At 40.3% G+C, this 17445-nt stretch overlaps 1 protein-coding gene across 1 annotated transcript in view; it reads right to left on the bottom strand.

The window, feature by feature from the left end:
• LOC126354735 (uncharacterized) overlaps positions 1-17445 on the bottom strand; it is a 603498-nt gene that overhangs the window by 391749 nt on the left and 194304 nt on the right. Inside the window, exon 2 of the mRNA XM_050004601.1 lies at positions 6714-6967. Coding sequence (XP_049860558.1) covers positions 6714-6962 — 249 coding nt within the window. The 5' untranslated portion in view covers positions 6963-6967. The remainder of the gene's footprint in view (positions 1-6713; positions 6968-17445) is intronic.

Raw genomic sequence — 17445 nt, 5'->3', positions numbered from 1 at the left:
GATGCACGTTAAGGCCCCCCACTGAGGACTTCTCGCGTCCACTCTGAGCACCGGTAGGTCTGAAATGTTTTACTTGGCCACCTACAAGAAAACAGCGCTATTTCATTGCAGTACGTAACGGTTCTGACCTCCACCGTGGAGAAGTCAAAGGAAGTGGTGAGATGTGGGTAAGAGTGGCTGCGGCGACCCTCCCATCGACTGACACCTCCGCGGCAGCGTTAGACAGAAGTGTGGTGGAATTTGGTGCCAATGTGACGTTATGAACCCACCGTACACCGCACATGATTTTATGAGCTCTGGCCTTTTTCCCGTATGTGTGTATTCGCCACACACTGAAATGTCGCCAAGCCCGAGGGTGTCGTAGCAGAGTGCCACCATTTTGCATCGTTACACAGGAAGCTGATAGGCATGTTTGAACCAAATTTCAAACTTCTACGTAGCAAAGACAGACAGTTACCAGGATTCGACAAATTGATCCTTTAATTGCGTTGAGTAGTGTACCCACATCATTCAGGCCTCTTCATGTTGGTCCTATACTTACACTGTTGATGTAACTGCAGTCATGAAAATGCCGGCACCTCAGTAGGTATGGGAAGGGCAGGTTGGCAAAATTTATTGGTAACAGTGTAGTGGGCGATGGTGAGATCACTCATGGAAAACTTCCTGCAGTAGTAGGTGTTACAGCTGCACCTTTTTTTAGACTGAAGTCAGCTGACAGATGCCCCTGTTTGAAAGAAGTCTCTCGAACAAAGGAATCACCTTCAAAGACAGTCAGGTATCCAAGTAGTGAAGGAATTAGCACAGTTCATCAAAATATAAGAGGTGTTAGAGATAAACGTAACGAACTGCTTTTAGATTTTGACTCTGGACTCTATTGATATATCAGAATACCACTCAAATACACTCCTGGAAATGGAAAAAAGAACACATTGACAACGGTGTGTCAGACCCACCATACTTGCTCCGGACACTGCGAGAGGGCTGTACAAGCAATGATCACACGCACGGCACAGCGGACACACCAGGAACCGCGGTGTTCGCCATCGAATGGCGCTAGCTGCGCAGCATTTGTGCACCGCCGCCTTCAGTGTCAGCCAGTTTGCCGTGGCATACGGAGCTCCATCGCAGTCTTTTAACACTGGTAGCATGCCGCGACAGCGTGGATGTGAACCGTATGTGCAGTTGACGGACTTTGAGCGAGGGCGTATAGTGGGCATGCGGGAGGCCGGGTGGACGTACCGCCAAATTGCTCAACACGTGGGGCGTGAGGTCTCCACAGTACATCGATGTTGTCGCCAGCGGTCGGCGGAAGGTGCACGTGCCCGTCGACCTGGGACCTAACCGCAGCGACGCACGGATGCACGCCAAGACCGTAGGATCCTACGCAGTGCCGTAGGGGACCGCACCGCCACTTCCCAGCAAATTAGGGACACTGTTGCTCCTGGGGTATCGGCGAGGACCATTCGCAACCGTCTCCATGAAGCTGGGCTACGGTCCCGCACACCGTTAGGCCGTCTTCCGCTCACGCCCCAACATCGTGCAGCCCGCCTCCAGTGGTGTCGCGACAGGCGTGAATGGAGGGACGAATGGAGACGTGTCGTCTTCAGCGATGAGAGTCGCTTCTGCCTTGGTGCCAATGATGGTCGTGTGCGTGTTTGGCGCCGTGCAGGTGAGCGCCACAATCAGGACTGCGTACGACCGAGGCACACAGGGCCAACACCCGGCATCATGGTGTGGGGAGCGATCTCCTACACTGGTCGTACACCTCTGGTGATCGTCGAGGGGACACTGAATAGTGCACGGTACATCCAAACCGTCATCGAACCCATCGTTCTACCATTCATAGACCGGCAAGGGAACTTGCTGTCCCAACAGGACAATGCACGTCCGCATGTATCCCGTGCCACCCAACGTGCTCTAGAAGGTGTAAGTCAACTACCCTGGCCAGCAAGATCTCCGGATCTGTCCCCCATTGAGCATGTTTGGGACTGGATGAAGCGTCGTCTCACGCGGTCTGCACGTGCAGCACGAACGCTGGTCCAACTGAGGCGCCAGGTGGAAATGGCATGGCAAGCCGTTCCACAGGACTACATCCAGCATCTCTACGATCGTCTCCATGGGAGAATAGCAGCCTGCATTGCTGCGAAAGGTGGATATACACTGTACTAGTGCCGACATTGTGCATGCTCTGTTGCCTGTGTCTATGTGCCTGTGGTTCTGTCAGTGTGATCATGTGATGTATCTGACCCCAGGAATGTGTCAATAAAGTTTCCCCTTCCTGGGACAATGAATTCACGGTGTTCTTATTTCAATTTCGAGGAGTGTAATTTGACGATTCAGAGGCTTCCTTTACTAGGATACAGATTATCTGCCTATTTTTCAAGGCGTTCTTTGCGGAGTGGGGGAGTGGCCGTGTACGTAAAAAAATAGTATTCTATTTGAGTGCGTAGACGTATCAAAGAACTTCACTGAGGACGCATTTGAATGTTGCACAGGGGACAGTTGAATTTTGTGAAACAAAACTTCTAATTGCTGTTATTTGTAGGTCCACTATCTCTGACTGCAGAGCATTTCTACTCAAGCTAGAGAGGGTTTTTGGTCCACTTCATAGGAAGTACCAAAAATCAGTTTTATGTGTCGACTTCAGTATTAATTTCTTATGTGAGGTGAAAGAAAAGGCATGTTGGAAATACTCGTACGATGCAGACTGTTTTTTCAAGAGTTCAGGGGAACAGTAGCACATCCATAAACAACATTTTTATTCATTCTTCATTACTAGAGGGGCATTGTGTTAGTAATAGGGTGAATGGCCTTTCAGACCATGATGCATAAATTTTAACACTAAAAGGTTTCTGTACTCAAATAATCGTTACATATAATTTCACACTATGTCGAAGAAGCTGATCCAACGGCAGCAGAGAGTTTTTTAAACCTTGTTAGGGAACAAGGGTGACAGCGTTTTTCTAGTGCCGGCAACATAGATGACAAATGTAATACGTTCCTTAACACTTTTCTCGTGCTCTTTGGAGGTTGCTTTCCATTAGAACATGCAAACCGAGAGTACTAGCAGTAAAGGGCAACATGAGTGGCTGTCTAGTGGGATCAGAATATCATGTAGAACAAAGTGGGAATTGTATCAAAATGTTAGACAGTCACAATTGAGCTTGAGTAGCCCATTACAAACAGTACCGTAAGGTGCTTAATAGGCACAGAGTATGTGGTACACAAATAGAATAGGTAATTCACAGGACAAAATTGAAACCATATGGTCCGTTGTAAAGGAAGTTACTGGTCAACAGCACTTCGGTGGACAACATAAAGTCAGTTCATAGTAAAATTACTTCTGTTACTCATAAGTCAAATATATTTATAGTATTTAATGATCATTTTCTGAGCATTGCTAGTGAATTAAATACAAATTTAGACTCTGCAGTGAGTAATATAACTCTCTTGGAAAATGCCTTTCTTAGACTAATACCTGAAATATTCTTCTGATATACTCACAAACAGGAGGCTGAGTCAAAAATTAAATGACTTAAGACTCAGGACTCTCATGGATATGATGGAGTATCTAGCAGAATACTAAAGTACTGTGCTGCAAGCGTTAATCCTGTTCTTAGCCACATTAATATTTCCTTTGGGAATGGGCAGTTTCCTGAACGATTGAAGCACTCATTAGTTAAGCTGTTTTATAAAATGGGGGAAAGGGATAATGTAGACAATTTTAGATCTATTACCATGCCATCAGTGTTTGCTAAAGTTATTGAAAGGGCTATGTATGTAAGGATAACTGGTCATTTCATTTCACATAATCTGACGTCAAATGTGTAATTTGATTTTAGAAGTGGCTTAACAGCTGAAAATGCTGTATTCTCTTCACTCTGTGAGGTATTGGATGGATTAAGCAAAAGACTACGGACGCTAACCATCTTTTTTTATTTAAGTAAGGCACGGATATGTGTTCATCACGAAATATTTCTACTGCTGTCGCACCATTATGGAATACCAGGAGCAGCTCACAATTGGTTCACCTCTAACTATATGACTGGACAGCAAGAGGTCATTTTCCACACAATTAAGAATGGCTCTGATGTAGCGTCTGATTGGGGCACGATTAAATGGACGGGGGGAAGGGGGAGAGGGGGTGCCCCAGGGATCAGTTCTGGGGCCACTCATGTTCATTCTTTATATAAATGATATGTCCTCTAGTATTACAGGTGATTGTAAAATATTTCTGTTTGCTCATGACATTAGCTTTGTAGTGAAGTATCTTCCTTGGAATGCTGACACTTTTTCAAATAGTGTAGTTCAAGACATAAGTTCAAGGCTTGTAGAAAATAAAATAATGCTAAATTATTGTTTCTAAGACGCAATACAACAAAACTTAACGTTATAATTACACAGGACACGCGCATGATTAATGAGACTGAACAGTTCAAATTTCTACATATCCAGGTAGATAGTAAACTGTTGTGGAAAGTCTTTATTCAGGATCTTGTCAAAAGACTTAATGCTGCCACTTTTACTATTAGAACAGTATGTGACATAAGTGATAATTTGACACGAAAAGTAGTCTGCTTTTACCTACTAGTCTGCTTATTTTCGTTCACTTACGACATATGGTATTATCTTTTGAGGCAACTCTTCCCATTCTCAAAGGGTACTTTTGGCTCAGAAATGGGCGGTTCAGGTAGTAAGTGGTGCAAGTTTGCGAACCTCTTGTCGACCCCTGTTCATTTGCCTGGGTATTCTGACATTGGCCTCTCAGCACATATGTTCTTTAATGTCATTTCTTGTCAACAACATCAACTTATTCCTGAGAATTAGCGGCTGTCACTCCGTTAATATTAGGAAGAAATGCAGTCTGCATTTGAATCGCACTTCCTTAACACTTTTGCAGAAAGCCATGCATCCATTATCAGTTCTGCTGCATCCATTTTCAATAAGCTACCACAAGAATTCAGAAGTCTTAGCAGTAACACACGCGCTTTCACATCTAAACTGAATAGTTTCCTCGTGTGTCACTCTTTCTGTTCTGTGGAGGATTTCCTTGAAAATTAAGTTGGTTCTTGTGTTATATTGTTGATTGCGTTTATATAATCTTATAGCTTGTCGCCTTCTTAAAACTAAAATAACTAAACTCCTCCTGAACCGGCCATGAAGGCCCAACGGTACCGACCGACCACTATCTCGTCCTCAGCCCACAGGCGTCACGAGACTCAGAGGGCCATAGACACGGGGTCACAGGTAGATGCCGTGTTTCTTGACTTCCGCAAGGCGTTTCATACAGTTCCCCACAGTCGTTTAATGAACAAAGTAAAAGCATATGGACTATCAGACAAATTTCAGGTGTGCCGCAAGGGAGTGTCATAGGACCGTTGCTATTCACAATATAAATAAATGACCTTGTGGATGACATCGGAAGTTCACTGAGGCTTTTTGCAGATGATGCTGTGGTGTACCGAGAGGTTGTATCAATAGAAAATTGTACTGAAATGCAGGAGGATCTGCAGCGAATTGCCGCATGGTGCAGGGAATGGCAATTGAATCTCAATGCAGACAAGTGTAATGTGCTGCGAATACATAGAAAGATAGATCCCTTATCATTTAGCTACAAAATAGCAGGTTAGCAACTGGAAGCAGTTAATTCCATAAATTATCTCTGAGTAGGCATTAGGAGTTATTTAAAATGGAATGATCATATAAAGTAAAACAGATGCCTGACTGAGATTCATTGGAAGAATCCTAAGGAAATGCAATCGGAAAACAAAGGAAGTAGGTTACAGTACGCTTGTTCGCCCACTGCTTGAATACTGCTCAGCAGTGTGGGATCCATACCTGATAGGGTTGATAGAAGAGATAGAGAAGATCCAACGGAGAGCAGCGCGCTTCGTTACAGGATCGTTTAGTAATCGCGAAAGAATTAAGGAGATGACAGATAAACTCCAGTGGAAGACTGCAGGAGAGACGCACAGCAGCTCGGTACGGGCTTTTGTTAAAGTTCCGAGAATATACCTTCACCGAAGAGTCAAGCAGTATATTGCTCCCTCCTACGTATATCTCGCGAAGAGACCATGAGGATAAAATCAGAGAGATTAGAGCCCACACAGAAGCATACCGACAATCCTTCTTTCCACGTACAATACGAGACTGGAATAGAAGGGAGAACCGATAGAGGTACTCTAGGTGCCCTCCGCCACACACCGCCAGGTGGCTTGCGGAGTATGGATGTAGATGTAGATTTAGATGGAGATGGAGGGGCACAGTGGTCAGCACACTGCTCTCCCAGTCGCATGTCAGTTTAAGAGACAGGAGCCGCTTCTTCTCAATCAAGTGGCCCCGCTTTACAACAGCGCTCGGCTGACTGAATGGTCACCTGTCCAATTGCTGGTCCAGCCCAACAGCGCTTAACTTCAGTGATCTGACAGGAACTGATATTACCGCTGTGGCAATGCCTTTGGCTTGTCGTATTCTTACGATTCATAAACATTTATTTTATCTGTTATTACTTTTGTAATTTTATGTACTGACGTTCCATGACCATGGAGGTTTGCTCCTCTTTTTGGTCCTTTGGAATTGGGCGTGTAAAGTAAAATTATAAAAGAATGTCAGCCGCTTCATGTCACATTCTTCTCAGCTGCAGATTACAGGCAAGTAGACTACAGAAGGTGGAGAGTTGGACGGACAGGTAGAGACAGGTGGTTAGTGCTCACGTTGACGACGCTGACGCCGAGCACGACGACCCAGCCCCAGCCGCCATCGGGGGCCACCATCCGCGGCGCCCGGCGCTCTTCGGCGGCGATCCTCTGCTTCTCCGCCGCCGCCGCCGTCGCCTTCTTCCTTTTCCGGTCGGATCGCTTCCGCCGGTAGGCCACCAGGCGCTCCTTCTCCGTCGTCGTCTTGTCCTTCTCGTCCAACATCCTGTCCTTCTCGCCCGACATCGCCTCCTTTTCAGCGGACATGTTACCTGCAAAAGCAAACACGTCCTTATACAGTCATAACGATGTATTGTAACCCGTTTAAAAAACCGTAGGCATCTGATGTATTCTATTTACTTCTCAAAAAAAAAAAAAAAAAAAAAGAATACAGGTTGGCAATCATACAGAAAGACAAATGAAGCATAGAAGGAGGAGCCAGCAGAAAACTCACCAAGACAGGAAGAGTATACAAGAATCAACCTGTTCACCTATTGACTCACATGGCGGGTTAGCTTCAGAATGGAATTTAAGACCACAAAAAAAAAAAAAAAAAAAAAAAAAAACCAGACTGCTCACCCTGCTAATGAACCTCTAACGCATTATATTACTACACAATTGTTTTCCCACTGGGCACTAAGTTCTCCAGAGGAAATATTAGTCACCCCCTTTAAAGAGTACACTTGTCCATTTGGAACGTTGTAGTTTTTGTACCAGGTACCAGGCAGAAATGTGGCTCTCTACTGCTGTCATATGTCATGGCAGTGTCATGATATGTGTGTATGCCATCCGGCTGTAACAAATCAACAGAGTAAGATGGATCAACATGGAGATCTGATAAAATGGCACAAAGAAGCTAACGCCCCTGAATGTACTCGTGACCTTGAAAGGTGCCTACACTGAGTCACAGCGCCAGAGATTGCGCCAAAGAGTGTTTTGTAGTTCTGAGGTTGCCGTGAGCAGTGCTTGTTGAGAGGATGTCGATAGCAGTACTAGCTGTGGGCATGTCGTGTGCAGTTGTTCTGTTGGACGAGACAGCAGATGCTGTTTGATTGGGGATGTTGCAATGATCAGAGTGTATTTTTCGTCAATATATATAAAGGTAACAATTTTTTTTTTTAATTTCAAATTTCCTAACTAACAATGCCTCTTGGTCACAGGTTCAGTCCACAAAGCATCTGGCTTGTGTTCATGTATTAGATTGTAATTCTGGTTTCTATCTGCAATTATAGTGTTTCTGGTTTTTTTAATTACTTCCTTGCAAATGGTGTTTAAAATATCTTGTCGTATCGAGGAAGAACCGTGACAGATGTGTACGTTGAATCACACTTCCACACACAGAACAGTTTCACTTGTGCTTTGTTGTTTCGGGGGGACTTAATGAATTAATTGTGTTAACGGAAATTTCCTTTCATTCTTTGTTGTTATTCTATGCAGTCAGATTGCGTACTAATACTACTCAAGGCCAACCGGTTGCGAGACTTCGTAACCGGACATACAGAAAAAAAAATATTTCCACTTAAAATAATTAAGCCCCCATGCACGTGACGACCGCTGCTTCGGATCGTCCCTTGGAATTCTTTTGATAGTAAAAATAGCAGACAGTAGTATTGTTGTAGTAATTTGTAGTTTAGTAATGGTAGTCTATATTGCATGTATAGATTTTGTAATTGAACATTTGTAGTTGTCTTGCCATTCATCTGATTGTATTTTTGTGGATTTAGTTTTTGATGAGTCGTATACGGGTTTGACAATTTTGTGCAATTATTGTTTATTAATCGTGTTTGTCGGGAAGCATTTCGTTTGAATTATATTATTGGTGATAAAGTGTTATATTGTGCGTAATTTTCGTGTAGTGACGAGTTTTGTATGTTTTGTAAATGATTACGCGATCGATGAAAAAGGCAAAAATGATGGATAGTCAGAATGACGAAATTGTTAACATGGCGAACTCGCCAACAAAGGAGAACAGTATGATTAATAATGAAGTAGAAAACAATTTAATAAGCCGGGAAAATAGTACGGAACCAGTTCAAAATTTTTCACAATCAAAAATTTCCAGAATACGAGATTAACGACAGAAGATTCTGGAATAGTATCGAACACAGGTAGCTTTACTGCTATGACGAACGAAGTTAGTTTTACGGGAAATGTTAGGGGCGAAAAGAATTTCGAACCAGTTAAAATGGAGCAGTTGATGAGTGCAATATTACATTTGGGAACAATTAAAACTGAGATGGTAACAATGGAAAAACGGTTAGACTCACCGGGATCACAGTTAGGGTCTGAATTAAAAACAGAGATGGGAACTCTGGCAACACGGTTAGAAACTGATATGGGAACAATGGAAACACGATTAGACTCACGAATGACATGTTTCAAAAACATGAAAGATGAATTAAAGAAAGAAATTAGAGAAGAAGTACAACCGATTTTGAATGCTCACAATAATAGATTAATTTCAATAGAAATCAGACAAAAGGAACAGGATAGAGAACAGGAAGAAAGAGATCGCGTGATAGTAAAAAAAAATTCGTAGTTAAATTTACAACGTGCACACGATAAGAAAGAAATATTTGAAAGAAACGAGGAATCCGTACCAAATGACAGAATAAATAGCCTAAGACGACAGTATGAACAGTTAACTACTAAATGTGTCAATACGGAAACCCGAGTCACGGCACTTACGGAAGACGTAAATAAACAGAAAGAACAAATAGGTAACTTATCGGAAAGAGTTGAGGAGATTTCAGATAAATTGACAAACCTTAGTTTAAATGGGGACAGAGATTCAGATGATACAACTCCATTGCCATTTGCACAAACCGAAGAGTATCAGAACATAAACAAACATGTTGAAAATCAAGGAAAATTTAATGAACGCGTTAAAAGGGAATTTGAAGCGTTACGAAAGCAAGTCAAACAAATTGAAAGCGAAATCGTAGGTAAAGACAGTAGAAGAAATCTAGAATCACAGATAGCAGCGGGTTTTGAAGAAAATAATTTATTTCATTTACGAGCTGCAACAAGAGAGCGCCAGGCGCGCGAACTTGACAATAATCGACATTGGGACTGGGACAGACGCGGTAGGTCTTTGTCGCCACGAGGCGAAAACTTTGACTATAAACACTTCTTAACTGTTCGGAAAGTTAAGATCTTTCGCAATTCTAAGAATGACATACATCCATGTTCATGGTTAGATCAATTAATGTACGCACTTCCACCAAACTGGCCACTAAGTCACAAACTGGAATATATGTGTGGATATTTAGAAAACGAACAGGCGACGCGCATATGCGCTCTTATTAGAGATTGTAATAATTTAAATGATTTTTATCATGCATTTCTATCGGCATATTGGGTCCGAAAACACGGAAGACAGAGTCAAACATAGTCTTATTATGCAGCGTAATTTTAAACAGTCAGAGTTCCGCACGCCAGCAGAATACTTTGAAGACATGATTCGAAAGAATCAGGTCCTTTGCAATCCTTATAGCCCGACTGAATTAATTCGCATTTGCTTAACTAAGCTGCCACAATCGATAAGACAAATTGCTTTAGCCGGAAGATGTAAAGACGACATTGAGACTTTTAAGGCTTTACTACAAGAAATTTGAGTATGACAACGACGACGGGAATTCTTGTAATTTTTTTCAGTAACGGTAATCACAATAGATTTTCAAAGAAAAGTGATAATGATCGGAACGGACGTTATAGCGGTAATTTTGAAAATGACAGACGAAACAGACAGGACAATAGATACCAGCCTTATGACAGTAACAGACGTTCTAACAGAAATTACACAGACAATTATAACAACGGGATCTCCTACCGGAATGATCAGTCATACGGAACCGGTAATCGGTATCATAAAGACTGAAATTATTCATACAATAATAGGAATTCTTACTACAGAAATAACCAGGGTAGTAGATATAACAATAATTTCAGAAGTGACAGTCGAAATTACACAAGAAGTAGTCATGCAGGTAGACAGGAAAATAGAAATTTTAATAACAGACACAACCAAGAATTTACATGTAACAGACAGGAGGGACCTAATTGGCATCCTCCGCGTGACAGAAATCCGGAGAGACAAGCGCAAATCGTAGAAACTGAACCGCGAAATGACGCGAATAATCAAATACGTGACGCAAACAATCGACAATGACTTGCAGCTTCGGCTTCTGTCAGCAATACAGACGATTCAGAAAGTAATGACACTACGACTTTACACTACGTACGCCTGGAAGACATGAGAGATATTTTGCTAGACGAAAAGGAAAATAATGTAGACGCTTTTTTACATCCTGTTATTGAAGTATGTGTGAGTAAGAATAAGTTCACTGCGGTTTTAGATTCTGGGAGCCCATTGAATGTTATTAGTGAATCAGTTTTTCGTATATGTGCAAGAACTATTGCTGTGTTACCTGTTTCTAAAACTACAATTCGAGGAGCTATTTCTGGAAAAAGTGTGTAAGTCAAACAACAGACCAACTTAAATTTCATTTGTTAAGGATATGAATTTTCTGCTGATTTTATTATTGTTCCATTACTCAGTACACAAATTGTATTAGGTATGGAGTTTCTTAACACACATAAGGCAATTTTAAACTTTAAAGAAGGAAGTGTGAACTTGACTGTTGCCGGAATGCCGAGATGTTTGAAATTTTTTGAGTGTGTAACGAAATCTGAATCAGACAAAATGTTTAAGGTTTCTTACTTCTGATGTTTTCGCTGAGCATTATGACGACAATGTGTTCATTCATAACCACGACAATAGGTACAGAGACGGGATGGAGGATATAATTAATAGTGAAGAATTAATTAATGAAAAGGTTAACAAAGCTGAAGTGCCAGATGACGTTGCAAGAGAAGAACTGCACCAAATTTTGACTTCACATGCTACAGTATTTAGTCATCACACAGGAGCTATACAAGGCTTACAATATTTATTTAAAGTAAATGAACACACACTATTTCGAGGAAAAACGTACGCTATTCCTTTGGCTTATAGAGACAAGGTTAAGAGTGAACTTCAATGCATGTTAGATCAAGGCATTATTGAGCCAGCAGTCACTCCTTATACCAGCCCATTAAATGTCGTTCTTAAAAAGGATGGGTCAATTCGTTTGGTTCTGGATTCCAGACAGATAAATAATATCACCATTCGTGAAACTGACCCAAACAAAATTTAGATGAACTTCAAGTTTTATCCACAATTGATACACGCGCAAGTTTTTGGCAAATAGAACTTCACTCTGATTGTAGAAAATACACTGCCTTTTTAGCCTTTGGTAACTGTTATCAATTACGGAAATTACCATTTGGACTTACTGTATCATCAGCAGCATTCATTCGTAGTTTAAAATAAATTTTACTGTTTATCTTCGTGACAATATTACTTCATATGTTGGCGATATTCTTATTTCTAAACGTTCTTGGAGTGAGCATAACAAAATTTTGGATTCATTATTACGTATTTCTGCAAGAGTTGGCATTACAGTGAACTTCGAAAAATCTGAATTTGGTCATTCTCAAGTGAAATTTCTTGGTCATTATTTCTACAGAAAGTATTCTTCCTGATCCAGAGAAACTAGACGCTATTCGTAATTATGCTGTTCCTACTACAAAACGTGATGTTCGTAGTTTCCTTGGTGTCTGTAATTTTCTTAGACGCTTTGTTAGATTGGAGAATTTGGCCACATCTCGTTTATGTGAACTATCTGGAAAGAATTCTACTTGGTGTTGGGATGAGGAAGCTCAATCAGAATTTGAACAACTTCGTGATGCTTTAGTTGCTGCTCCACTTCTTTCACATCCGGAATTATCTAAAGATTTTTGTTTGGCGGCGGACTCATCATACAGAGGCCTAGGTGCACACTTATTTCAAGAGATAGAAGAAAACGGCGTTGTAATACAGAAAACTATTGCATTTGAAAGTCGTGTTCTCTCTAAATCAGAAAAGAATTATTCGATTACGGAACTTGAAGCCTTGGCTGTTGTTTGGGCTTTGACAAAATTTCGCATATTTTTGTATGGTAGACAAACTAAGGTTTACACCGATCATCGAGCTCTGGAATTTCTTATGTCAACAAAATTAACACATGGAAGATTATCACGATGGGCGCTGTATCTACAGGAATGTGATTTTAGTATTGTTTACAAACAGGGTTCTTGAAATATTATTGCTGATGCTTTATCACGTGCACTTATGGGTTTGAAACAAAGTGCTGAGGAGGACTGCAAAGCAAACAATTATTGTTTGATGTATATTCAAGGTGTTGCGTTTGAAAATTTTATTTCGTCTTCGCTCCAGGACATCGCTAAGGAGCAAAACAAGGACCCAACCTGGAAGGACATTAAGGAGAAGTGACGGAGAAAGGAAAGCGTAGCGGTTAGACAGTATTATTTAGTTCGCAATGATATTCTTTTTAAACGAAAATGGGTCAACAACTTTGTTTCGTTAGTTTGCATTCCTCATGAGTAGGTTAATAAATTGATTTGGTATACACATTTCAGTTATGCACACTTTTGTCCCAGAAAATGCTTTCATAAATTACGAGAAAATTGCTACTTCAGTAATATGGAAAAAACATATTGCAATTCATAATGCAAATTATGTCAAAAGGCTAAGCCGCCAACTATTTCTCACAGAGCACCGTTGTTTCCTATGATTCCAACGAAATTAAAGGAGATGGCTGCAGTCGATTTGTTCGGTCCAGTGGTTCGTTCTACTAATGGTTTTGCGTACATTTTGGTAGCAGTGGAATTGACATCAAAATATGTGTGTTTTACACCTTTACGGAAAGCAACAGCTCGTTCAGTATCTAATGCTTTCATCAAGCATTTTCTTAAAGGACTGAGTCATGTTGATAAGGTTAGATCAGATGATGGATCACAGTTTCGTTCAAAAAATTCGGCTTCGTACTCTACGGCGTCGTAAGACTAAATCAATTTTCATTTCACTTTTTCACCCTCAATCTAACGCTTCAGAGAGATTGATGAAGGAAATCAATAAATTGTATCGACTTTATTGTCATCAGAATCACAGAACGTGGGACCAGTATCTTCAGATTTTTCAAAACATTCTGAATGAACTCCCTAATGATTCAACTTCTTTACCGCCTATATTAATATTAAAAAATAAAGCACCGACAAACCGCATTTCTGAAATCGTTCCTTTTCCGCCTTCACGGAAACTGCGGCATTCTGAAGTTTTCCACCTTTCTCTACAAAATATTGCATCTGCGGCTGTTATAAGAGAGAAATCAGCTAAACGTCCTGGTCGTTTAAAAACCTTGTCAGTTGGTCAAAAGGTGTTAATTAAGTCTCACCGTTTGTCTCACAAAATTATTCATGACAACACTGTCGAAGTAGAAATTCTTAAATCTCGGCGCTCTAAGGGAATACATCAAATATCGAACGTTAAAATTTTTGTGGAATGACATACTTTTGAGAAACTAACAGTTATACGTAAACACGCAGAGAATACAAGGATACCGGGCCGTGTTCTGGCGGGGGCACATACTCAAAGCAAGTCAAGTCTGCGCGCCGCACAAGGCAGTCGTTGACCGCAAACAATTACTTCTTACGTCACACGTACCTACAGCTGATCGAGCGCTCTGTGCGAATGCAGTGACAGCCGTAAACAAATACGCAGTCTAATTTCTCTGATTAAATTCAGTATAAGCTATAGTGACTTGATAAATTATGTTATTAACGTTCAGTTTTTTTCAGGATACAGTTTTATAAAATATTTAAGAACTTCAGATAAATTCTGTGTGTGTCCGACGTTAAGAGGACTTGCTATCGAGAAAATTTCACGAAGAATGTAATTTCGAAGAAGAAAGTAATAAACTAAAAAGGTAACTATTAATTGAGTTTATTTTTGAGGTAACATTTCCACTTAGGTACGTACTTTAGGCGTAATTTGCTGCTCGCGATTACGTGATTTATACTATGTGTTAACTGATTTTGACAATTATTGATTAATGAACAACTTATGTGTACTAAGCATCGCTTGGCTGCACTGCTTTTTCACTGATGTCACATTTTTTTATGTGCCTGATGTGCTTATTTATTTAAATTATAATTGTCACCTGATCAGTTGTGCTGATACGGTTATGTATGTAAGTTATACTTTGTGATTTATCTGCTTGCGCCTTCGTGTTTACTTATTAAGATTACATATGAACATTTATTTGCTTAAGCCGATATGATGCTAATGACCTGTTTATTATGTAAGATATATATTTGCTGCTTTGCGTATGAATTGCATATTTACACATTTCTGTTCTGTTGTCATAACTAATCTTTAATTTGGTATGTAGAAATGCTGTACTACAGTGTATGAACATGGAGTATAGGTCATACTATGTCATTAATTATAGATTGTTCCCTTGGCAGAGCCTCGTTATAGGGATTGTGCTACATCCACTTGTTAACATTCTGTTGTCTACTGGTACATTTACTCGCTATTGCATGTTTTGCTTACGCTCAGTGCCTTATGTTTTAAGATAAGAAAATGAACTGCTATAATTCTACGAACGACATTGGTACAAGAAACTTCATTGAATTCACATGAGCTGGAGGTTTTATGGAAGCTGTATAAATTTTTGCTAATAGCAAGGAAGCTAACGACATGACATACGAACACTAGGTTTAGGCCATTGACAGTTATTACACTGCATTCTTCGTGAGCAATTGAAATAGCAAGTGGCACTTGACACAAGAAACACTCCACATGTTTGCTTCTGTTTTGCCATGATTCTTGAAGTGGTGTACACACTGTGAAATATTACGATCATTCACACTCCGTACTCGTGCTTACTTACTGAAAGTTATTCAAACTAAAGGCTGTTAGAAGTCATGTATGCATTTCTTTTATTTAATGACGGACAAGGTAACCAAAATGTATTTTATAATTCATAATGAGTAGAAGATTTGGGTCAGATGGATTACACAGAGGTTGTGTGTGGACATTGTGTCTTCGGATTGTATAGGATAATGAATTGAAGTTTGCACTAGGATTTTATCTGTACTAGTTCGAGGAGACTGACTAGAGGAAAGAGTTGTTATAGAAGTGTAATGATATTGGCGATAAGGTTTATATGTATCGACGTATTGAAGAGATATTATTGAGGTATTGTGTATGTGTGAAGCTTATGATTATTGGAGTTTTGGTGGACAAGAGGTAAGGTAAATGATACTGATGATAAGGTTTATATGTATCGACGTAAGAGGTATCATTGAAGTATTAAGATTATGTGATGCTGATGATTATTGGAGTTTTGGTGGATAAGAGGTAAAGTAAGTGAGGAGGATTTTTTTTTGTTTTTTTTTTGGTTTATATGGAACAAGGAGGATGAAGATGGCAGAGTAGAACACTCAAGTAGAAGGAAGATTGTCTACACACACACACACACACACACACACACACACACACACACTTTGTTAAATCAATAAGCAGTATATACTTTTTTTTTTTGGAGAGAGGAAGTATTTGCATATCTTGGCACACTGACAGTTGTTCAGCAACCATACATTTGATATGGCTTGGCAAACATTGGTCTTGACATGATGACTATGACGTTGACTAACTATTATTGACTGTTATACACTGTACCACTACTACTTGATACACATGTTGAACATCAAATTTTTGACAGAATTGCATTTACACAGTTAACACTATTCAATTGGAAAGATGAGTGAGTGTGTTTTGTGTGTTTTGTGTGTTTTGCTTTCCTAATCCCAAATAATTGGTACACACCTACCTCCTAATTATTATTTTACTTGTTGGTTGTGGCTTGCACTGACACACATAAATATTATAGGTTTACTGATTTTTGTGTATTTGTAATAGTTAATATGACAATTATCTGATATCATTTGTGTGTTTATTATAATTTGTATGTTTAGACGCTAAGAAGTGGGATACGGAAGTTCTAAGGAATGACGAGATACGTTTGAAGTTCTCTAACGCTATAGATACAACAATAGGGAACAGCGCAGTAGGCAACACAGTTGTAGAGGAATGGACGTCTCTAAAAAGGGTCATCACAGAAGTTGGGAAGGAAAACATAGGTACAAAGAAGGTAGCTGCGAAGAAACCATGGGTAACAGAAGAAATACTTCAGTTGATTGATGAAAGGAGGAAGTACAAACATGATCCGGAAAATCAGGAATACAGAAACACAAGTCGCTGAGGAATGAAATAAATAGGAAGTGCAGGGAAGCTAAGACGAAATGGCTGCAGGAAAAATGTGAAGACATCGAAAAAGATGTGATTGTCGGAAGGACAGACTCAGCATACAGGAAAGTCAAAACAACCTTTGGTGACATTAAAAGCAACGGTGGTAACATTAAGAGTGCAACGGGAATTCCACTGTTAAATGCAGAGAAGAGAGCAGATAGGTGGAAAGAATACATTGAAAGCCTATATGAGGGTGAAGATTTGTCTGATGTGACATGTGACAGAAGAAGAAACAGGAGTCGACTTAGAAGAGATAGGGGATCCAGTATTAGAATCGGAATTTAAAAGAGCTTTGGAGGACTTACGGTCAAATAAGGCAGAAGGGATATATAACATTCCATCAGAATTTCTAAAATTATTAGGGGAAGTGGCAACAAAACGACTATTCACGTTGGTGTGTAAAATATATGAGTCTGGCGACATACCATCTGACTTTCGGAAAAGCATTATCCACACAATTCCGAAGACGGCAAGAGCTGACAAGTGCGAGAA

This window comes from Schistocerca gregaria, chromosome 3, assembly GCF_023897955.1.
Source record: "Schistocerca gregaria isolate iqSchGreg1 chromosome 3, iqSchGreg1.2, whole genome shotgun sequence".
Lineage (NCBI taxonomy): Eukaryota > Metazoa > Arthropoda > Insecta > Orthoptera > Acrididae > Schistocerca > Schistocerca gregaria.
Note: the sequence above shows the minus strand (reverse complement) of the source record. Positions and strands in the feature narration are given on the sequence as shown.